The 22314-nt window shown below is 48.6% G+C and overlaps 8 protein-coding genes across 8 annotated transcripts; 3 read left to right on the top strand and 5 right to left on the bottom strand.

The window, feature by feature from the left end:
- Positions 1–313: 313 nt before the first annotated feature.
- On the bottom strand, positions 314–2575 carry N7487_003073 (ATP-binding cassette domain-containing protein; the record flags this gene model as incomplete). The annotated part of the gene is made up of 8 exons (XM_056870820.1): positions 314–337; positions 409–1480; positions 1549–1645; positions 1698–1859; positions 1916–2318; positions 2373–2384; positions 2470–2494; positions 2556–2575. The coding sequence occupies 8 exons, from the start codon at positions 2573–2575 to the stop codon at positions 314–316; spliced, it is 1815 nt and encodes a 604-aa protein (XP_056735604.1).
- Positions 2576–3177: 602 nt separating this feature from the next.
- Positions 3178–8183, top strand: N7487_003072 (chromatin-remodeling ATPase CHD1; the record flags this gene model as incomplete). The annotated part of the gene is made up of 5 exons (XM_056870819.1): positions 3178–3184; positions 3596–5283; positions 5390–5588; positions 5645–8006; positions 8060–8183. The coding sequence occupies 5 exons, from the start codon at positions 3178–3180 to the stop codon at positions 8181–8183; spliced, it is 4380 nt and encodes a 1459-aa protein (XP_056735603.1).
- A 1532-nt stretch (positions 8184–9715) lies between these two features.
- N7487_003071 (C2H2-type zinc finger protein) lies at positions 9716–10894 on the bottom strand (the record flags this gene model as incomplete). Its single annotated transcript, XM_056870818.1, has 2 exons — positions 9716–10347; positions 10426–10894. The coding sequence occupies 2 exons, from the start codon at positions 10892–10894 to the stop codon at positions 9716–9718; spliced, it is 1101 nt and encodes a 366-aa protein (XP_056735602.1).
- A 670-nt stretch (positions 10895–11564) lies between these two features.
- On the bottom strand, positions 11565–12667 carry N7487_003070 (aldo/keto reductase family protein; the record flags this gene model as incomplete). The annotated part of the gene is made up of 3 exons (XM_056870817.1): positions 11565–12045; positions 12125–12557; positions 12616–12667. The coding sequence occupies 3 exons, from the start codon at positions 12665–12667 to the stop codon at positions 11565–11567; spliced, it is 966 nt and encodes a 321-aa protein (XP_056735601.1).
- A 1073-nt stretch (positions 12668–13740) lies between these two features.
- On the top strand, positions 13741–14397 carry N7487_003069 (Hemopexin/matrixin; the record flags this gene model as incomplete). The annotated part of the gene is made up of 1 exon (XM_056870816.1): positions 13741–14397. The coding sequence occupies one exon, from the start codon at positions 13741–13743 to the stop codon at positions 14395–14397; it is 657 nt and encodes a 218-aa protein (XP_056735600.1).
- Positions 14398–15077: 680 nt separating this feature from the next.
- N7487_003068 (uncharacterized protein) lies at positions 15078–15714 on the bottom strand (the record flags this gene model as incomplete). The annotated part of the gene is made up of 2 exons (XM_056870815.1): positions 15078–15503; positions 15568–15714. The coding sequence occupies 2 exons, from the start codon at positions 15712–15714 to the stop codon at positions 15078–15080; spliced, it is 573 nt and encodes a 190-aa protein (XP_056735599.1).
- A 755-nt stretch (positions 15715–16469) lies between these two features.
- N7487_003067 (uncharacterized protein) lies at positions 16470–17650 on the bottom strand (the record flags this gene model as incomplete). The annotated part of the gene is made up of 4 exons (XM_056870814.1): positions 16470–16508; positions 16581–16673; positions 16729–16943; positions 17023–17650. 4 exons carry the CDS (start codon positions 17648–17650, stop codon positions 16470–16472), a joined length of 975 nt encoding a protein of 324 aa, XP_056735598.1.
- A 2813-nt stretch (positions 17651–20463) lies between these two features.
- N7487_003066 (uncharacterized protein) lies at positions 20464–21991 on the top strand (the record flags this gene model as incomplete). The annotated part of the gene is made up of 3 exons (XM_056870813.1): positions 20464–20725; positions 20801–20928; positions 20975–21991. The coding sequence occupies 3 exons, from the start codon at positions 20464–20466 to the stop codon at positions 21989–21991; spliced, it is 1407 nt and encodes a 468-aa protein (XP_056735597.1).
- Positions 21992–22314: the final 323 nt, after the last annotated feature.

The raw sequence follows: 22314 nt of genomic DNA, 5'->3' as shown, positions 1-22314 counted from the left end.
CAGAAGTAAATGAGCGTACTAGACCAAGGATAGTAGGGGTGTGAAGTAAGCCACTACCGTTTAGTCGGGGTCACTGTTGCCATTTAAATCGTCATCATCGCCATCGTCATCCGAGAGACCGTCATCGGCACCGGAAGAGGGCCCGGCACGGTGACGGAATCCCTTGCCCTGAACCGCCGAGGCTCTGCATACGCCTGGGATCCCCATTAACCACATGATCTTCCAATCGCCACGGCGCCTGTTGCGCCGCTGCTCATAGTCGCGGCCATCATGTTTATGACGGCGGCGACGATGCTCGTTGTGGACGCCCTTTTCAGTTCTCTTCTTCCAGGAAGTACTATTAAATATAGTTAGCACAGTATTTATAAATGGAATTGACAGCATCCATGGAGGTGGTAAAAAACTTACGAAGTTGCCGGCCAGCTTCTGCTCCTGGTCCATTTGACTGTTGTACTTGTTGATACGGGGGCGGTAACTGTTGGGGTCACGACGGAAAGTGACATCCAAGCTCTTCAAGAACCGGTTGCAACCACCGACGAGAGACTCGGGCGTTTGAGCACGAGCGCTCACGGATGGCTGGCCGTCGAAGACAATGACACGATCGGCCAGGTAGGTGGCCATGATGAAATCGTGCTCGACGATGAAAGCGGTCTTCTTGGTGTGCATAATGAAACGCTTGATGACACGAGCTGCGACAATACGCTGCTCGGAGTCCAGGTAGGCACTGGGCTCGTCAATCAGGTAGATGTCAGCGGGCATACCCAGAGCCAAGACGATAGCAACACGCTGCAATTCACCACCGGACAGGTTCTGAACCTCCTGATCGATGAAGTCATCCATCTTCAAGGGCTTGTAGACATCGGTCTGGAACTGAGGGGACAGGAAAGCAGTCTTGATACGCTTGAAGAAGAGTTGGCGGACGGTACCCGTGAACTTGGGGGTAATCTTCTGGGGCTTCATGCTGATGTTCATCTTGGGGACAGAGATAAGGCCGTCGGGCTTCAATGCACCAGCAAGCATCTTACAGAAAGTGGTCTTTCCAGTTCCGTTTTCACCCATCATGACGACAATTTCGGAGTCGGTGAACTTTCCGGCATCAACCTTCAGGTGGAAGTCACCGAGAGTCTTCTCCATCGAGGGATAGGCGAAGGCCCGATCCTTGTCCGCAATGAACTCCTCGCCGGCTTCGGCAAGACGGAAGGTGAGAGATTCCTCACGGAATCGCAGGTTCTCGGTAGGGATATGACCGTCCAAGAAGATGTTGATACCCTCACGAACGGAAGCAGGCAGAGTAACGACACCGTAGACAGCAGGGCGACCATACAACACGCAAATGAAGTCGGACAAGTAATCGAGGACGGACAAATCGTGCTCGACAACGATGACATAGTCATCGGGGCGGAGGAGGCTGCGGATCGTACGGGCAGCAGCCAGACGCTGCTTAACATCAAGATATGAGGAAGGTTCGTCGAACATGTACCTATATCAATCAGTATTAGTAACGGACAGGACTCCACATGGCATGTATATAAGGAAGGAACAACATACACGTCAGCCTTCTGCACGCAAACCAGACCAATGGCAAAACGCTGAAGCTCACCACCGGAAAGGTGACCGATATCACGTTGCGCAACTTGTTTCAGCTCTGAACGAATATTAGCAACTGAATTCCGAAATATTGGAGTACGGGAACGCACCGAGAACGTCCATGATCTCTTCCTCGTTATCCAGCGCAGCGCGCGCCGAGATGAGCTGCTGAACCTGTTGAATAGGTCCCTTCACAGCACGGGGAATCTGATCGACATATTGAGGCTTCACAACCGCCTTCAGGTTGTCTTCCAGAATCTTGGTGAAGTAGTCTATCACAGTTAGTAACCTCGAATAGAAACCGTGGTATTTGGAATATGCTGCTTACTCTGCAAATCGGAACCACGGAAGTACTTCAGGATCTCCTCCCAATCAGGGGGGTTGTCGTAACGACCAAGGTTGGGCTTCAGCTTGCCACTGAGGATCTTCAACGCGGTACTCTTTCCGATACCGTTTGTTCCAACCAGACCGAGAACCTGACCGGGACGGGGCATGGGAAGTCGGTGAAGCTTGAAGCTGTTGGCCGAGTAACGGTGGGTGACCTGGGTCTCGAGGTTGGTGGGCAAGTTGATGATGTGAATGGCTCCGAATGGACACTTCTTGGGACAGATACCACAACCAATGCACAGGCGCTCGGAGATAAAGGCGATCTTCGAAGTGGGATCGACTTCAATGCAAAGCTTGCCGGTGCGGACCACGGGGCAAGACTTCTTGCACTCTTGACGACATTTCTATAACTAATCAGCCTCTGCGAGCACCATGGAATATTGTATCGAATCGCGTACCTTCGGTTTGCACTGTAAAGTTGGAGAGATGAATTGTGAGCCAGGCATTCACGAACCGGGGAGAAAATCCTATTAGTGGGGGGATTTCGCGACGAACCTTGTCACTGTTGATGATCGCAATACTATAGAAAGAAATATATCGTTAGCTAGTGATATGGGACTTCAAATTCTCCAGAAACATACCGAGTAAGCTTCTCAGACATGGTGGGCGGATATGGTTCAAAGAAACCGTGTGTATGAAGCGGAGTGAAAAAAAAAGAATCAGCACAAAGTGGAGGAGGGGTGGAGGGTTGGAATCGGCCGAATAAGCGCTGTCGCAGGTAAATGAACCGGGCTCAGGAAAAGCACCAAGTATCTCTGCGCAGACTCAATTAGAAAGAAGACAGGAAGAAACACTACTATCAACGAACGAGGGGCGGCAGAATTGAATGCACTTTGCTTTCTGTGGGCTGTGATGCCTTAGGCCACAGCTGCGTCACTTATTTATCAAGGCGGTGATTGGCTGTTGGGCTGGGCTCGGACTAGCTGTTTATCCGAGATCCGAAGGCCACGTGATGAGACATTGTGTCAGGCGCCAAGCGAATACGCTAGTTCCAATAAGGTCAAGCCCATTTATGCCTGATATATCGGGTGTCTATTTTCCCTGCAAACCAAACCGAAGCAAACCCTCCAGTCAGTCCCCATCTCTTAGTTCTTCCAAGTCTCTCGTCTCCTCCTCCCCCAAGATTCCAGCTTCACGCCTCCCCCCCACCATTTACTTTCCCACATTGATCGACAGATCCCCCGCTTTCGGGGTCACCACGCTATGGAGTGTAAGTGATTTAATCTTTTCCTCAAGCACAGACGTGCCGACCGAAGCCTTCGCCGCGGTACTTCTCCGCGCTTGTCGACCCACTGCACGAATCCTTGAATCCCTCTATTCTGTTCCGACGGGGACAGTTTTCAACTGTCATCGATCAAGCAGTGTGTCATTGCATTCTCCGAGTCTGGTTGTGTGTACCAATCTGTCCATTGCTTTGGCTTCCAGCCTGACCGCGTCTATCCCACCCGTTATCAAAAAACATACTCTTTCATCAAAGTCAATATCCTGTCCCATTCTGCTAGGTTTTAGGCTCTATTTGACCGCAATTTGGGTCGCGTGCCATTGTTTTACCCGTCTCTATCTCTTTCATGCCCCTCCTAGCCTAAATCGAGCTTCAATGCTGACTGCCCCTCGGTAATAGCCTCTGGCATGGTGATCCCATCTGCTCAGGAACACCCTTCCACCTCGACGATGTCTAATGGCTACCCTATCTCGCCCGTCGCCGACGATACCCACGCGGATGGCGATGCGGTATCCCAACGTGAACGCAGTCCGTCCGAACCTATGGAGTCCCACCCCGTCTCCGAGTCCTCCCCCGAACCCGATGCCGCGGACGACTCATATGACGGCGCGTCTGCTGATTCAGATGCGGAGGATGAGGACGTAGCGGAGGACAACAGCGACTATGACGCCAACGCATACAGCCGTGAAAACTCTTCATCCCCTCACCCCGACCGCGGTGCGAAGCGCAAATCGTCACCGGTTAGCGAAACCGACCTGATTAGACAAAATCCCGATTTGTATGGACTTCGACGAAGTGGTCGTGCTCGTACGACGCGCCATATCGCCGACTCATCCGATTCAGACTCGGATGATGTTGCACCACGCACCAAGCGTCGGCGCAAAGATCCATCCCAACAACCTTCTAAGGCCTCCCGATCGGCTACTGTGTCCTCACTATCCGAGTCGGACAGTGATGAGTATGGTGGAAAGAGCGCTCGCGCTAGCAAAGCGAGAAGGCGACGTCTCCAACAAACTGCTAGCTATGAACCTTCAATGGGCGAGGTTCGCTTCTCAACACGGACTGCAAAGAAGGTGTCAAATTACAACGAGGATGACGAGGAAGATGAAGCCATGTTTGAAGAAGACCCAGAAGATCTTGCACCGAACTACTGGGCGGAGAGTTATGTGGAGGACACTCGCCCTGCTGTCGATGTCGTCCTGAATCACCGCCTCAAGGAGGGCATCGACCCAAAATCTCATCATCTCGACCGCAAGGACTTTGAGTTTTGCATCAAGTGGCAGGACAAATCACACTATCATGCTACTTGGGAAAGCAATGAATCTATTTCCAACTTCCGCAGCACGCGGCGCGTGGATAATTATGTTCGGAAAGTGCTCAATGAGGATATTCGGTTGCAGTATAATGTCGACGCCGCTCCTGAAGACCGCGAAAAGTGGAATCTCGATCGCGAACGAGACGTCGAGGCCATAGAGGACTACAAAAATGTTGAACGAGTCATTGGTGTACGTGATGGTGATGACGGCGCCACGGAATACCTTGTCAAATGGAAACGTCTCTTCTACGATTCCTGCACTTGGGAACCCGAGGACCTGGTTAGTGAGATCGCACAGCGTGAGGTTGACCGGTTCTTGGACCGCACTGCTCGCCAACCCATCTCCGACAAGAACGAGATGAATGTTGCCACCCGTAAATCCTTCGAACCCATCCACGGCACCCCTAGTTTCTTGCAGAATGGAGAACTTAAGGACTTCCAAGTCAAAGGTCTAAACTTCTTGGCTTTCAACTGGGTCAGAGGTCGCAATGTGGTTTTGGCAGATGAGATGGGTCTCGGAAAGACAGTCCAAACTGTTTCATTCATCAACTGGATGCGCCATGTCAGGCGGCAGCAAGGGCCATTCATTGTCATCGTTCCCCTGTCTACTATGCCAGCATGGGCTGATACCTTCGATCACTGGACACCGGACCTGAACTACGTTGTTTACAACGGTAGTGAAAAAGGCACGCTCCGTTTTGCGCGATTACGAATTGATGGTCGATGGGAATCCCAAACGTCCAAAGTTCCACGTTCTGTTGACTACTTACGAGTATGCCATGAATGATTCACCGTTCCTCGGCCAATTCAAGTGGCAATTCATGGCAGTGGATGAGGCACACCGTCTCAAAAACCGTGACTCACAACTCTATATAAAGTTGTTCGAATGGAAATGCCAGGCACGGCTCTTGATCACCGGTACCCCAATCCAAAACAACCTTGCTGAACTTTCAGCACTGATGGATTTCCTCAATCCGGGCCTCATTGAAGTCGACGTCGACATGGATTTGAATGCCGAGGCAGCGTCTCAAAAACTTGCGGAATTAACAAATGCCATTCAACCTTACATGTTACGGCGTACTAAGTCCAAGGTTGAGTCGGATCTTCCCCCAAGACTGAGAAGATCATTCGAGTGGAGCTCTCCGATGTCCAATTGGAATACTACAAGAACATCTTGACAAAAAACTATGCTGCGCTAAATGACGGGAACAAGGGAATGAAGCAGTCTCTTCTCAACATCATGATGGAATTGAAGAAGGCTAGCAACCACCCATTTATGTTCCCCAACGCAGAAGCAAAGATTCTGGAAGGCAGTAGTCGTCGAGAAGATATCCTTCGAGCTATGATCACCAGCAGTGGAAAGATGATGCTGTTGGACCAACTCCTCCGTAAGTTGAGCGTTGATGGCCATCGAGTTTTGATCTTCTGTCAGATGGTTGGCATGCTTAACATCCTAAGTGAGTATATGGAGTACCGTGGTTACAAATATCAACGGCTTGATGGAACTATCCCGTCTGCCGCCCGTCGCTTGGCAATTGAGCATTACAACGCTCCTGGTAGCACCGACTTTGCATTTCTTCTCTCAACCCGCGCAGGTGGTCTCGGTATCAACCTTATGACTGCAGACACTGTCGTTCTGTTTGATTCGGATTGGAACCCCCAGGCTGATCTGCAAGCTATGGCGCGTGCTCATCGAATCGGTCAAACAAGGCCCGTAAGCGTCTACCGCCTTGTCTCAAAGGACACGATCGAGGAAGAAGTCATTGAACGAGCTCGCAACAAGCTTTTGCTCGAGTTCATCACCATCCAGCGTGGTGTCACAGACAAGGAAGCCTCGGAGATGCAAAACAAGATGGCTCGCGTGGTTGCCGAGCCTAATTCCACAGACGATATCTCTCGGATCCTCAAGCGCCGCGGTCAGAAGATGTTCGAGCAAACCGACAACCAGAAGAAACTCGAGCAGCTTGATATCGATTCCGTCCTTGCAAACGCAGAATTACACCAAACTGAAGAGGCCGAGCAAATCCAAGCTGACGGTGGCGAGGAATTTTTGAAAGCATTCGATTTCGTCGACATCAAAGTTGACGATCTCACGTGGGACGATATCATTCCCAAGGAACAGCTCGAAGTGCTCAAGGCGGAGGAAAAGCGCAAAGATGATGCCCATTATCTTGCTGAAGTCATTGAGCAAAATCGACCCCGCAAGCGTCATGCCCCAACGGACACGACAGATTCACGAGAGGAACGCAAGGCGAAACGCCTAGCAAGGGCTCAAGTCAACATTGATGATGGCGAGGAAGAGAGTACCTCGTTGGATCCCAAGCGCCCCCTGGGAGAAAAAGAATACCGTGCGCTTTCTCGAGCTTTCCTTCGGTACGGCGATCTGGATGACTCTGAAGACCTCATCCTTGAGGATGCCAGGTTACAAACTCGCGATCGGGGTACCGTTCGTGACGCTCTTCATGAAATTACCGAAAAGGCAAACTCGCTTGTCCAGGCAAGTCTAGATCAATTAGAGGCCATGAAACAATCAGGTAGGAACCCGACGAAGAAAGAGCAGAAGGCCGTCTTGTTCGACCACCACGGTGTCAAACGACTCAACGCATGGACTATCGTGGAGCGTCCACCGGATATGCGCCTTATCCGAAGCATCATCAAAGCATTGCCTGATTTCAAAACATTCCGGCTCCCCGAGGCTACCAAATTGGCGGACTACAGCTGCCAGTGGGGTGCACGTGAAGACGGAATGCTTCTTGTGGGTATCGCACGCCATGGGTTCGGTGCGTGGACCCAGATTCGCGATGATACTGAGCTTGGCCTCGGTGATAAATTCTTCCTTGAGGAACACCGAGTGGAGCGAAAGACACAACGCCTGCAAACCGAGGAGAAGGCAACAAAATCACCGGGCGCTGTCCACCTTGTTCGACGGGCTGAATACCTCATGTCTGTTTTGAGAAACAAGTTCAATAACAATGCCACAGCAAGAAGGGCAGTCGACAACCACCACCGCAACAATAAGCGTGGCTCACGGGTTTCCGGTAGTGGCAGTGTCTCTGCCTCACCGGCGCCTTCCAGTTCCCGCAGGCCTGAGAATCCCCGCAAGGGCCATCGTGAATCTGATCGATCACGGCCCCGCCCCCACACGCATGGTGGCCGGGAAGGAGACCGTCACAGTACTCCTAGCCATGAATCTCGTCCTCGGTCTAGTCTTGATATTGATCGTCCACGCCATCGTCTATCGGACGCCTCTAATGACGAGCTTCGTCGCCGCAAAGGTCATGAGAACGGCGGTTCTAATAAAGAAGACATGGCGTTCATGTTCTTCAAACCTATTGTTGCCAATTTGAAACAAGTATCAATGATCACTGCCAAAAATTACCCAAGCAAGAACGAGCGTGCCCAGAAACTCCGTCTTACCCTTGTGAAGATTGGAGAATTCATTCGCAATACTCTGGAGGGCTCGCAATCGATGCCCTCCTTGGAGGTCCGACTATGGTAAGTTCTCTTTTCCGTTACACTTATCTTTCACTTCCTGACTTGACTTGTAGGGATTATGTTTCACTCAACTACTGGCCAAATAAAGACGCTAGTGGTGCTAAGCTGCAGCAGATGTTCAATAAGGTCATGGAAGCCAGTAAAGTTTCCAAGGCTTCTAATGGCAGCTCGGCTTGAGTTCCCTATCTCATGGGCACAATGGGTACAGGTGTTCTTTGTTTCAGTTCAACTTCACTTTAGCACGGTTTGATGACATGCATGTTCAGCGTTTCTGATATCAGATATCTACCTATCCTTTTTCTTTTTTGTTCTCTTTGATGATAGACACTCAGCGTATTTCTTTGCAATCTCTGCTCCCTCTCCTCCTTCTACAATGTTCCCACTCCCAATGTTGGACTACGTTATGTTGGTATTCTTGCATTGGACTCAAGGTTTTGCAGTCGTTGTTATTGTCATCTTCCAACATCTCGCACAATTCCTTGAGCTGTCCTCATTAAGGTGACCTCCACCTCTCTCTTTTGCTCTTTGTTCGTTGAAGGTACATATGGATGCAACTTGTTGCACGGCATTGCGAATGGCGTCAACTTCTTTGTGTGAGCGCCAAAAGCACAGACAGAAGAATATCTAAAATGGGCATGACCGACGGTCTTGGATGATCACTGCATGGCGTGTTTGGGGGTTTCTTTTTTTTTTTTTCCTCTTTTCAATGGGGGAGTTTTGGACTGGCTCTCCATGGTCTTTTCTTTGCCTGGTTTGAGTCAATCATATAATATCCCCTTTGCTTTGGTTTGCTTTTTCCTATATGTTGTGAGCATACCAGGACTCAAGGTTCCTATGGAGGCATCCGTAATCAAGGGCAGTTTGTTTTCTTTCTCACCATGTATCTTATGGAGTGGCTGCCATGGCGTCAACTGATTTCCTTCATCTTTCTGTGATCATTCAGTGAGCGCGTGTTATTTGACATTCCGCTTCTTATTTTCGGTTAAAACCAACGTAAGACAAGGGCATTTTGCCTGCAGTATGTATTACTCATCCATTTAAAGATTGCATGTATAAGAATAGCTAGCCGCCCATGCGGCCTTTATCCTAGACGCCATAAGACTTTAACAATCCCGCACGCCGATATATTTGGCCTGAGGCGATATTAGGGACTTTATATGTAAAAACACTCTAATGTGTTTTAAGTGGATGTGAAGATGTGCGCAGAGGACTTTTTAATACGTACGTAACCATGGCGATAAAAAGAAAATGAAGATGCTCTACATGGAAATACATATCCCTATTAACGACTGTCACATGGACTCCTCTGTCTAGTTTTGCATTGTAATGCCCATATAAGGCGAAAACCAAGATTATTGACAATGTCATTGTAGTGATCTCCTATAGTAGTGAACTGTCATTGAGCGAGCGAGGCCTGCAAGCCATACCAAAAAAAAGTAAACAAACAAAAAAGACTATTCATACATTCCGTTGCAAGATACCTCTCTTCTGCCTGGGTTTGAAAATACAAAAAAAAAAAAAAAAACAAAAAAAACAACGAAACTCACCAACACCATGCACGCCGGGATATGAGGGGACAACAAATGAAACGGTAACTGAAAAGTGACGCAGAACAGAGGCCAAGCTAGCTCAGCATGGCCCCAGAGGGCTGAGGAGAAAAGGAGGAGCAAAGTAGAAGGATAAATAAAAGAGAAGGAGAAATACGCCAGCTAAGTGCTGCCCTCGACAGTCGGCACCTCTGCCGACTTCACCAGCTGGTCTTGTTGATCTTGGAACTGCTGCTGCTGCTGTTGCAGCTTTTCAAGGCTAGTCGTCAGGTGTGCGGGTGGTACGGAGCCAACCATGGCACTGAACAGCCCAATCTCGGCGTCAATAAGGTCGTCAAAGATAGCCTCCTTCTCGCGCCATGCGCGCTCACGCTGTGGGCGAATTGTCTCCCACTCGGCTTGCAGCTGTGTAGCCTCCTTGCCAGCCCACGCGATCTGTCGACGGAGGAGACGGTAGAGTTCGCGCGGGGGTAGGGCGAGCTCCGGTTCGTCGAAGTCAAGATCCGGGCCAAACTCTGGCATCGAGGTCTCTTCGGGATCATGTGTGTCGGTTGTGATGGGGTGCGGAACAATAGTGATTGCTTCGGTGTGTGGTTCGGACTCGGTTCCCGGCTCCCTGGGCTGGGTCAGCTTCAGGCGGATGCGTTGCAGCTTCGAGGCTGGGGTGCCGGTGGTGCTGCCCGGGGTGCCGTGGACTTTTGAGATGGAATCAATTGGGCGCATGGTGTCTGTTTCGTGAACAGAGCGCATATGTTTGGTCAGGGCATCGGAGCGGGTGAAGTTGCGGTCACACTCTATAGTTCATTGTTAGTACTCGAGATCCATCAACATGATACCCCGTTTCGAGGGCTCGGGTCTGGGTCGCAACGTACCGGGTAGAGTGCAGTAGAAGGGCTTCTCGCGGGTGTGGCTTCTCATATGTGCGCGAAGGGCATAGGCACTAGCATGGGTTTGACCTTTGCGGGTGCAATCGTTCCACTCGCACGAGTACCGCTTCTGTCGGCTTCCGATGTGCTCATTGTGGAGGTGCTGCACCAACCCATCCATGTTGCCGAGGTCGCCAGCGCTACATCCATCCCATCGGCAGATGGTGACCTGGTCAGTGCTTTGGCCGCTGTAGTCTTCTTCTTGATTGGTGCCAAGGAGGCTAAGGATGCTGGGGGAGTTGGGAATATCGCCAGAGCTATCGGAGGAGATCGAGGCAGTCGGGGAGGGGGGGTGGGTGGATTTCGTCTTGAGCCGAGGAAAGAGGAGTCTGACGGTCCCAGGACGCGACGCCGGTGCGACGACGCTTGGACGGCGGCAAGTTGGACATCGAGGGCGAATGCGCGCGGCTTTCATGTTTCATGGATTCATGATCTGAAGTCTCGAGGGATCCCACCGAGGAGAGAGGAGAGCCGGGAGAGTCTCGTGAAGCCATTGTGGATGGTATACCTCGTACAGAAAGGGGGAAGTGGCAGCAAACAAATTGGATCCGTCTATTAGCTACGCCGTAGATGTCGCGCGAGGGAGGCTATCGTATCACATCACGTGTTTCGGCCGAGGAGTATAAGTTGAATCACGTGATTTACTCGGAGCTGGTCACAACTGAACACCATCCTCTGTCTTCCTCCATTGTTCTTACATGTATGGATTGACCGTGCTTATTGTCTTTCTCATCCTAGCTGTTATCTCTTAAGATCCCGTGTTGATTTATTCACTAATGCACAGACCTATCTCTATTGTGGACCGCACTAACCCAATGGTAAGCTTGCCTTTGCCCTCTTTGCACATTACCCGCCCTATACAATGAACATTACACAACACCGAACATCCTCAACTGCCATACATACTACATGATGATCAGAGTCTAATGAATTTGCAATACTGACAATCACCAATCACATGTGCGATTGTATGTTGACTCTTCTACACTTGATCTGACCTATACAGCAACCCATTGGCATACAAACATCTTCTCATTTGTTATGATCTGTGTCTAATAAACCGAAAGATATTCTACAGAAAATCCCTAGTACCGAGGCCCAGAAACCGTGTGATCCTCCAAAATCGCATCAATCTCAGCCATCTCAGAATCCGTCAGCGCCTGTGCACCGCCCATGTTCTGAACCACCTTGTCCTTCGTAGTACCGCCAGGAATGGGGATAATAGTAGGCATGCCAGGCTTGCTACTCTTGGTCCGGATCCATGCCAGTGCAATCTGAGCAGGAGCAACACCTTTGCGAGCAGCAAGGTCATTGACCTCGTTGATGAGTTTCAGGTTGTGTTTGAAGTTATCTTCCTGGAACCGGGACATGTGGTGCCGAATATCATCGTGGGGGATATCGGCCAGCGAGGTCACAGCTCCGGTCAAAACACCTCGGCCAAGAGGCGAGTAAGCGATGACGGGGATGTCGAGCTCCGCACAGGTTTTGGCAATGTCATTTTGGAGAATATCAGTAGACCATAAGGACATTTCAACCTCGACTGCAGCAATTGGGTGCACCTTGTGTCTAGAGAAGCAGTTAGAGTTGAGTTTGTCTATAAGAAGTCCCCATGAAGACCATAGAATCAAAAATTAGAGACACATACGCTCGGCGGATCGTCTCGGCATCAACCTCGCTCAATCCAATTCCTCCAATCTTGCCCTCCTTGACATACTGTGCGAGGACCTTGATGGTCTCCTCAACGGGGAAAGCAGAGTCTTGTCGCGCGCATTCGAAAATGTCGAGCTTCTTCTTGCCATCAAGCAGACGCAGACATTCGTCCACGCTACGACGGATGTTCTCTTCCGAGCCATCCGGGACAAGCTCGCCCTTCTTCAAGCCACCCTTGACACTGAGGACAACCTTCTCTGCGTTCTCAGGGTACTTGGCGAAGTACTTGTTAAGCAGGTGCAGAGAGTTGTACTCCGGAGTGCCGTACAACTCGCCAGCGTTCCAGAAGTTGGCACCCAGTTCCAGGGTAGTGTTAAGTGTCTCAAAGCACACCTCATGGGAAGGAGGCTGCGCGTTCCAGGTCATTCCTGATTTGATGGTTAGCATAAGGCCAGCCAGCTGTGGTGTTTGCGGGGGGAATCGTACTCATGGTGCCATAGCCAATAGGGCCGACTTCCTTTCCAAGTAGAGAAGGCATTATCAAATATAAAAGATGGGTTTGGAAACTTTAGAGAGATGAGACAGTTGGTTGAATGTCGAAATTGGTGGCGGGTTGGTCTTTTATGGTTTTCAAGATAGTGCCCCGCCGTCGGGTTAGATTGATCGCAGTTAAGGATATTCCCAGGTTGTTACCACGAGTTTCGTGCGATCACTTAGTCCGTCTAGATAAATCCTCATGGTAATGACTTCTAATCCGAACTTCTTGTGTGTTCTTCGGGCATAGCCTACGGAGTTGTATTGATGATCGGAGTTGTGACCGGAGAACGAACGGAGTTAAGGGAGTTTAGCGTTGAACCCCATACGGGCGAAGTGATGATGCCTTGCAAGCTGCTATTGCTATTACAGCGCGTTGTTAATTAACACAAAATTGTCTAGCGAAAATGGCTACAATGGAAGCCTCACCGCGACGATCTTGTTTCTTTTTCCTGCGGAGCTGCCTACTTCATATAATTTGGCCCGCATGGCCGCAAATTCGAGAATGACCGAAGTCCTGAACTAGACCTCAATTTCTTTCCCCGGTAAATGTCACCTTGATTCAAACCATGTAGGCTGGTCCTTTGATCGGCGGGGTCTTTTAGGCGCCGGGCCGTGCCGTTCGTGGCTGGCTGAGAGTAGGATACATGCATTCCGTACATCCACATATATCCATCAGGTCGCCATGACACCATACCAACAGCTGCTGATCAATTGCGGTGTGATAAATATTGATACATCAGGTTGGATTTATAATGGTAATCTCCTGTCAACAAAAGATAACTGGCCCACGTCGCTCGATTTCGTGCGTGCAGTCTACGTTTGCATAGACAAGATATGTGCACTCTGGTGTTCGATGCATAGCGCAAGACCACTGTGTACAACGCTATGGTACCCAGCATGCTACCTAGGTAGTGATGAGTCTTTCTACGTCTTGGTCAGGCCGAAGGAATAGTATATATACGGGGACAGAAACCACAGAAAACATTCAGATTGCACTCTCCCAACTATCGAACATCTCCTACCAACTCAAGTTTGAGAACCCTCTAGTATTCTGACATTACCTACATCGACAAAATGGTTACCGCCGTCATTCGCAAGCCAGGTCAAGACAGACAATTTTACTTCTTCTCGGGCATAAAGTATGCCACTATCGAGCTTGATAGTAACTTTCAGGACAAGCTCATTAGGGCCCCATACTTCGTGCGTGAGGAATGGTCCACATTCAGAGAAGCAAACTGGGGTAGTGCCGACGCTGTGACCCAAGTTCCTGGCGTTCCGAACTCCTTCTACGTGTTTGCCGGAGGCCACTATTTCCGAGCCACCATCGACCCCAATAGCCTGAAGGACACCCTTCAGTACAGTGGTGTCAAGACCATCGAGTCGGAATGGAAGCCTCTGGTGGATGCTGGATTTGATACCGTGGACGCGGCCATTCCTGATCCCAGAAATGATGACATTCTGTTTTTCTTCCGGGGCACACAGTCTTTGAAGTACAGCTACAAGGAAAACAAGGTTGTGGCGGGACCAAAGCCAATCACCTCCTACTGGCCTGGTATTGGTAAAGCCGGCTTCGACTCCATCGATGCCATCTTCAAGACCCCCAATGGCAGCAGCTATTACGTTTTCAAGGGCGACCAGTATGCACGGATTTCATGGGAAGGAGGTTGGGATACTGTGGAGGTTAACCGAAGGATCACCCGTGAGCACTGGTCTGCTTTAAGCTGGATTTAATCTGGAGGTAGCTCTTCGAAGTGGATGCGATATTTTGGGTCTTGTTGGGATAGGCCATAGGTCCTTTCAACAAGGACCGCGGTGATCCATTCAAGAGTTTCTCTTTATTCTTTAAGGTATATTCTATGTATCTAGTTCATTCATTCTACGTTCAATGAGAAATATATAACTAACTTGCATGCTGTGTATTACATTGTGATTTATAGTCAGCTAGCCATTGGCTGTTACGGTAAGTAGAAATCTTTGTCAAATTCTGCGCTTGCCTGGAAGAAACTAGCTAATTAATGAATATTGTGCTTGATCAACGTGGGTTTTTTTAAGGAATGAGGACCGAAAGCATGTTACGTTGGATTTAGCTGTCTATCCTAAGACAACCACAATGGTCTGAGCTCAACCCCTATGAGAAGTATCTTCCATGTATCACTAAGAACTAGAACTTGGGCTATAACCATTTCATAAGATATTATAGTAATGATCATGACATTGCGTTCTTGAGTAAAGTAACCGCACTTATGGTTAGGAACCTTGAAGGTCTTTGCTAGAAACAAATAGAATTACATCCAAGCTAGTAGTACGAAGTATAAAATCGGAAACAAAAATAGCCTTTCAAGTTCACATTTTCCAGAATCAACATCAATATCTATCATTTCCTTCCGTATTCGTAACATTGAACATCCTCATCACAGAAAGTCCTCCAATCCAATCTCATCAGAGCTGTCAATCATATTCTTCAATCGATGCTCCAACTCCCTATACAAAGTATCAAACACTACAGGGATATCCTCGGTTGTAATTTTCTTATCCCCATTCCAACCCTGCCCAATCTGGATGTTCTCGATTGGTTTGTTGTTGCTGTGGACGTGTTTCACGGTATGAGTGTATCCCGCCCCATCGCTGCTATAAGTGGGCGTGTAGCTGGTGGAGCTAGAGTAGATAATGTGCGTGGTTTGTGTTGGCTTCATGTTATCCAAGTCCTGTTTGGTCTCCACACTGGCAGTGGGCGTGGCGGTTGGAGTTGATGTTGCGGTTGCGGTTGGGGTTGGCTCTTGCAGGCCCAACCCTTGCAAGAGGTCATGGACGTACTTCTGGGTGTCTGGAAGAAGTCTCTGTATTTTTGTTAGCAGTGTGTTCTTTCGATGATAGAATAGGTGCCATATCTGAGTGACTAACCGGCGACCGAGATTCAAGCTTGTTAGATTGTCCATTTTCCATCGCTTCATCTGTCTGGTGGATTGGATGCGCGTTGACAGTAGACACTGCCAGCAGTGCCACCACCAGGACTGAGAGCCATGATACCCTTGGAATAACTTGCACCATATTGTATGGATTCAACCGTATGTTGCGATGAAGTGAGTGCTTGAAACGGGGTATTTCCCTGCTGATATGGAACAAGCGAATCTCAAGCGTCGCGACTATTATATGATTCAACGCCTGGGAGGCCGATCTGCGACCCTATTTTGGGGACTACCGAAATTACCGAAATACCAGTGCCAGTTTTTTTATCGTTTGGAATGAGGCTTTATAGTACTTGAATGCTGATATTCATACCCCTGGTATATCTTCCACTTTTTCTGGTGGATCAATTCAAATGTTGTTTCCTTCAGCTTAGAGAGAGACCGAAGGAGCTGTTAGTTTATTGGATTGCTTTAGCACTGTATCAAACTAATGACTTGTTGAGCAAAGCGTTCCTTCGTGGATCTAGGGGTGTTGATCCCCAACAATGACAGAAGACATTCCAGAGACAAATTCTCCTGCGAATCAAGTGCGCCCTTGTTAGATCATAATGATTCTGCTAAGACAAAAGGACTCCGGAACTACAATCTAGAGTGACTGGAATGTGGGAGTGATACTGCTCTTGTCTCAACTTGTCTCCTATGCAACTTCTGCCCAATCAGCGCGTTCTCTTTCTCTTTTTACAGTCTTCCAAAATCCGTATCAAAAATTAAAATTACATTGTGATTGGAGGCTTGCATGGACTACTTCAACGTTCAAACCGCGGAAGAAGCCTTTCATAACGAAACAAAAAACCCTGTTGATCCTGGGCTTAATATTCCCTCCATTCCAATAACACCCTATACGCCGTCGTTGAACGCATAAAAGTTCGTCCATCTCTGTTTAAAAAAAAAAGATAAGTCACCGTCTCTCATTGCTTAGGCTTGCTTTAGATATTCAATAAAACTTACCTTGTCATAAGGCTTGGACGAGTCGCAGAACCGTAGATCTGTCGCAAGACGGATAACATTATCCGGATCATTGTTGACAGTGGAAGCATGGATCTTGAGCAAAGGGTCAGTAAACGCAGGCTTTCCATGTAAAGAATAAGAAACTTACCATATGAGGCTTGTGCAAAACCGCATCACCCGCCTCATACGCCGACACCATCCATCGTCGACCATGCTCCCGAGCAAACTCAGCCGGGAACTCTGATAGCAGGCCTGTAGACATCATGTTGGAGTTAAAAGCCGACTTAGCCTCTTCATCGGTCATCCCAGCCTGCTTCGCTTTGGTAAAGAAGGCTTCTTCCATTTCAACTCCAATTTTGTCGCCTGTTGCGCAAAACCAATTAGTATACAGAGGTTCTCTCCAAGAAACCTTAACCAAACACAGGGGGGGGCCAAAACAAACCATTTTCTAAGTAGATCAATCCACCCCCATTGAGCTTGATATCTCCCATGGGGACCCAAGCAGTGATACTGGTGGGATCTCCATACCGGAGGAAGATCTGATCATAGTGCACCCCAATCGGCTTCGAACCAGGGAGGTTATTCCTGAGAAGCGTGCGACGCAAGCTCAATGTATTATTTCCCCAATCCGAGAAGCGCGCAATGAAATCATACAGCGCTGGATGATTACAGAGTTTGTTTGCATACCAGTCCTGGTAGTGTGCATCGAGAGCAAGGTCAACAAAAGCTGCTGCTCGCTCACCACCAGGCTTGCCGTTCCCACCAACATGTCCTGCTCCAATACCAGGGTAGTCTAAATGGTTCTTGGCGGGGTCGAAGACACCTTCAACAGGTGCTGTGCCGGGTTTGAGAACTCCAGTTGATTCCAGGGAGGAGAAGTATGCATCGCGGGCGGCGAGGACGTCCTCGCGGGGGAGGATTCCTTTTAGTAAGAGGTAGCCGTCCTCGTCGTATCGTTTGCGGAGCTCTTCGAGGGGGAGGGTTGGTTCTGAGGGGCGGAGGAGGGTGGCATTCTCTGTTGTCAAGGGGCCGTCATTGACAGCGAGGTTGTCTACTTGGATGCCGACCATGTTGAACTGAATGTAATGAGGAAGTTTAATTCGAATATTTGGACAGGTAGGGCGATGCTATCTTATATCCCTCGCACGCCGGTTGTCCGTGGTTATGGAGGGGTATACTTCTGGAGGGGTAGGTATACTATGAGCATCACGTAGTGAAAACATCCAACCAGAATGCAAATAAATCGGTGCTGACTCTGATACCCCCACATAGTTTGATTGTACGACTGCATTGATGTCAGAAGGCTTGGAGATGCAATAGTAAAGAGTAATATTCCCCGTAATTGGGGGTGGAGTTCATTCCCCTTTTGGACGAAATGTGGAGGTGCCAATGTTCATCCGCGGGGAAAGTTGCTCTTTTGCTTTTCCCACATTATCTTCCATGTCTTCCATGTCTTCCATATCTTGTCCTATTGACACGTGTAAATCATCTTCTTGGGAGGTTATGACAGGGTCCTCGCAAAATAAAAATGAAAATAAGCATTATATATCAATATGCTGCCTTCAACCCGAGGAGATCATAACTGCAGCCTTAGGCTGAACATATTGGTGCCTCAGGCATATGATCTAACAACTCACTGCGCAATTATATTAGTCGTGGATTCCAAAATATCCCAGCGTGTTATATCAAACTAACATGGCTTCTGTTGGATTCCCAATCTGATGGTGGTGCCCAGGTGCTCGGAAACTTTGAAAAAACGAGTTTCCAGTGCGATGGCGATTATTCCCAACAGTTTCCTTGAAGTGCAGTAAAGCCCGTTGATGATAGGCTAGACTCTCGCCAAGAAGACCCTGACTAGGTCGAACATTTCCAAAGCCATATAAAACCTAACCAGTATGTACTGCATGCCAGTTGGTGTACTTCTTTGTGCTATTGAATTGGGTTTAAAAATACACACATCATAGACTGGCGATCATTAGGACCAAATAGGTCCTCCCTTTCTTTGAGCGCGGTTTCTCGATTCTCAGAAGCCTCTTCTTGAAAGAAAGATCTGTCAAGTCTAGACTCCTAGCTGTCGCTAAAGCATGATAATAGACAACGCTTCATGGCTGGTATTACTCACTAATTTGAAGACTTTAGGCAAAGATATCAAGCAATTCACGGCCATGCTCCATTTGTGACCGAAGTCGTAAAATGGTATTGGTATGAATATGGCCTCATTCGATGATTGTGTCCAATACTTACAATAAATAGGACTCTCGGAAGCCAAGTAACTTTACAGGAGCATGAGGAAATGATGAATCGAAAACTACTATCATTGCTTTGCATATCGACAAAGTCGAACTAAGATATCGAAACCAATATCCCGGCAAATGACAACCCAAATGTACCTGGTATTCGACCAAAATTCCTTGAGGCGATATTAGGAGCTCCTGAGCTGGTGATCCCAAGTAGGTCTTTCCTTCAACTTTTTCTTTTAGATCGGCCTATACCTTGGACCCATGAAATCCTTAATTTGCTTACCAAAATTGTCCAGTCTCTCAAATTCCTTATGAATCTGTTATTACGGGCGAAACAGAAGAACTACCCATTGTAGTTTCCCTTTTGCGACCTTCGGGGGACGACAGAACCTGCTCCAATCGTCACTGGGCGCCTTACACGCAAGTGGTCGCCCGACCACCGTCAAAACTGGCAAGAAAGCTTTCTGATTATGGTTCAAATGGTCCCTCAGCATTCTAGTCTACTTTCTACTTTCTGTTTCCATATTGTCGGAAAGCCATGTAAAATAAAAGCCATACAGCATGCGTATGACCGTGGTCACCTAGCGCTCACGGTTTGGACATGGTCTTCGGATATTGACCTACAGATATTCTTCGTCTGAATATTTAGTTGTCGTTCAATACCGGACGGTTAGGTGACTATGGGATATCTCAACAAGAGGGGACTTGTGTTTTTACCAACAGTCTTGGCAGACTGGTCATCACAGCAGCCGCCCCCGCAAGCCACGGGTGGAACCTTAATGTTGCAAGTAATAGCAGAATCCTTGCAATAAGGGTCTGCAGTTTTGGAAAAGCAGAATTTAATTGTTATTGTTGCCATCCGTTGTGTCGTTGCTTTGGATACATATGTAGTAGACCGTCACGATCACAATTACCCTGTGTTATATACCAACATGTACCTAGATGTCTCAATATAATAACAAACTTTTGACTCTTGCGAATATTAGCTTATGACAAAAATCATATTTGGTTATGTATGGCTCTAATTAAAATAATAAAAATTCGCTCTTTTCCCAATCTGTGCGGACTAGCTTATCATTATGTAGTTCTGTACTTGGTACTCCATATAGAGAATTGCAATCTACGAACCGAGGATTTTCTAGGTTGAAAAGACCCTGTAATTCCACCGCGGTAGGCAACCATGGTGATAACTTGCCCAAAGGACACACCTCGACGTTTCGTCACAGGGTTTCGGGCCGACATTGGACCATTCTCATCACTTGTTGCTGTCTTTGGAGTATGATTGACGTTTGACTAACCATTTTAACTGCAAACTGTGCGCAGATCCCGCTCCGGAGATTCAGGGACCAAGGGTCTGAGCACTGCGCGGCTTTTCTCTAGTGGGACCGTCGGCCTATTATCGGGGAGCTAACTGTATGAGGAGAGATCTTCAGCATAAATGCAATATACTTGAGGGAAATAACATCTGCAAAGGATTGGCAACCCGTGCCAAGGGTCATGGCAATAAAATGTTAAGGTCTTGCAACCCGGCTGCGGAGAGTGAACATCTTGGGAGATCCAGATATAAAAGAAGGCGAGCTTCCTTTCCAATGGGTATCCCAGTATAGTGTTCAACAATTTGAGACATCCCTTTTTCCTGAATCATGAAACTGTCCCACACCCTGACAGCCTTTCTGCTCCCTCTGATATGTAATGTATCAGCAGCGGATGTGAAAGCCTGGAAGTCCCGCAATATTTACTTTGCCCTAACTGATCGCATTGCCCGTGGAAGCGATGATACAGGCGGAGATGCCTGTGGAAACCTTGGAAACTACTGTGGTGGAACTTTCCAAGGCTTGGAGTCCAAGCTTGACTATATTAAGGGGATGGGCTTTGATGCAATCTGGATCACCCCTGTTATTGCTAGTGAGTTCGAATAGTTCCTCATGCCGTTCTTATCTCGGCGACATAACTAATCTGATCATCTTACCATTTCTGCAGATGCGCCAGGTGGATATCATGGATATTGGGCACAGGATCTCTATAGCATCAACGAGAACTATGGCACCGCGGATGACCTCAAGAGCCTAGTGGATTCTGCTCATGAGAAGGCAAGCATTATCTATATAGTTCCTACGGTCTAAGTCGGAAGGTACTGACCAGCTTCGAAAATAGGGAATCTATGTCATGGCAGATGTAGTTGCCAACCACATGGGAGGCCCTATCAGCGATAACAAGCCAGAGCCATTGAACCAAGAGAGCTCCTACCATTCCGCCTGCACAATCGACTACTCAAGCCAGGATAGTATTGAGAACTGTCGTATCGCAACAGACCTACCTGATGTGAACACACAGAGTGCCGAGATCCGGGAGCTCTTCCAGACATGGGTCAAATGGCTCGTCACGGAATACGGGTTCGACGGCTTGCGCATCGATACCGTCAAGCACGTTGAAAAGGACTTCTGGTCGGCCTTCTCCTCCGCTGCCGGGGTTTACACCATCGGCGAAGTATGGGACGGTGACCCAGATTATCTTGCCGGATATGCAAACGACATGGACGGCCTGCTCAACTACGCAGTTTACTATCCCGTGAACAACTTTTACCAGCAAAAGGGCTCTTCCCAGGACATTGTTGACATGCACGATAAAATCGATAACGCTTTCCCTGATCCTAGTGCCCTAGGCACATTCGTAGACAACCACGACAATGCGCGTTGGCTGAGCGTCAAGAACGACAAGTCGCTTTTGGCGAACGCACTCGCCTACGTGATCCTTGCTCGGGGTATCCCTATTGTTTACTATGGCACGGAACAGGGCTATGCGGGTGGCAACGACCCCGCAAACCGCGAGGACCTATGGCGCAGCAATTTCAGCACCGATGCAGACCTGTATAAGACCATATCCTTGCTCTCAGCGGCGAGAACGGCTGCCGGTGGCCTCGCTGACAACGACCATGTCCATTTGTACGTCGCGGACTCGGCATATGCGTGGAGCAGGGCGGGTGGAGACCTCATTGTCCTTACGTCGAACGGCGGGTCTGGCTCTGAAGTCGAGCACTGCTTCGACACTAAGAAGCCCGGTGGGACATGGAAGAATACCCTTGGAGAGGGGACAGTCACCGCCGATGAAAGCGGAAAGGTTTGCGTCTCTATATCTAATGGTGAACCTGCGGTGCTGGTTGCGAGCACTTAACTGAGACTAGTTCTCTCAAGTCGAGCCCTCATAACTGGCTCGTTGCAGTGAGTGTGAGGGTTTTTTCTACTCAGTTACGTGATAGTCGCTATCGTGTTGTCAAGCCTGCTCCCGATCTACAATATGGTTCTATCGGCTCAACGGCATTCTGGTTGGGATATTCTTGTTATCTTTCATTTCTGTATTTTATGTGGTTACATAGATGGAAGATTCTATTTAGCTGAAGGCTGTGTGAATGTATATTAAGACGCGACACAGCGGCCGCAAAGAGTCCCGTTGCCAGCCCAAAAATGCCTGCTCCGATTGAGGCTGCTTTGCGAAAG

This window comes from Penicillium crustosum, assembly GCF_028827405.1.
Source record: "Penicillium crustosum strain IBT 35664 chromosome Unknown utg000001l_segment0_segment0, whole genome shotgun sequence".
Taxonomy (NCBI): domain Eukaryota; kingdom Fungi; phylum Ascomycota; class Eurotiomycetes; order Eurotiales; family Aspergillaceae; genus Penicillium; species Penicillium crustosum.
This window is presented reverse-complemented; position numbering and strand designations above follow the sequence as displayed.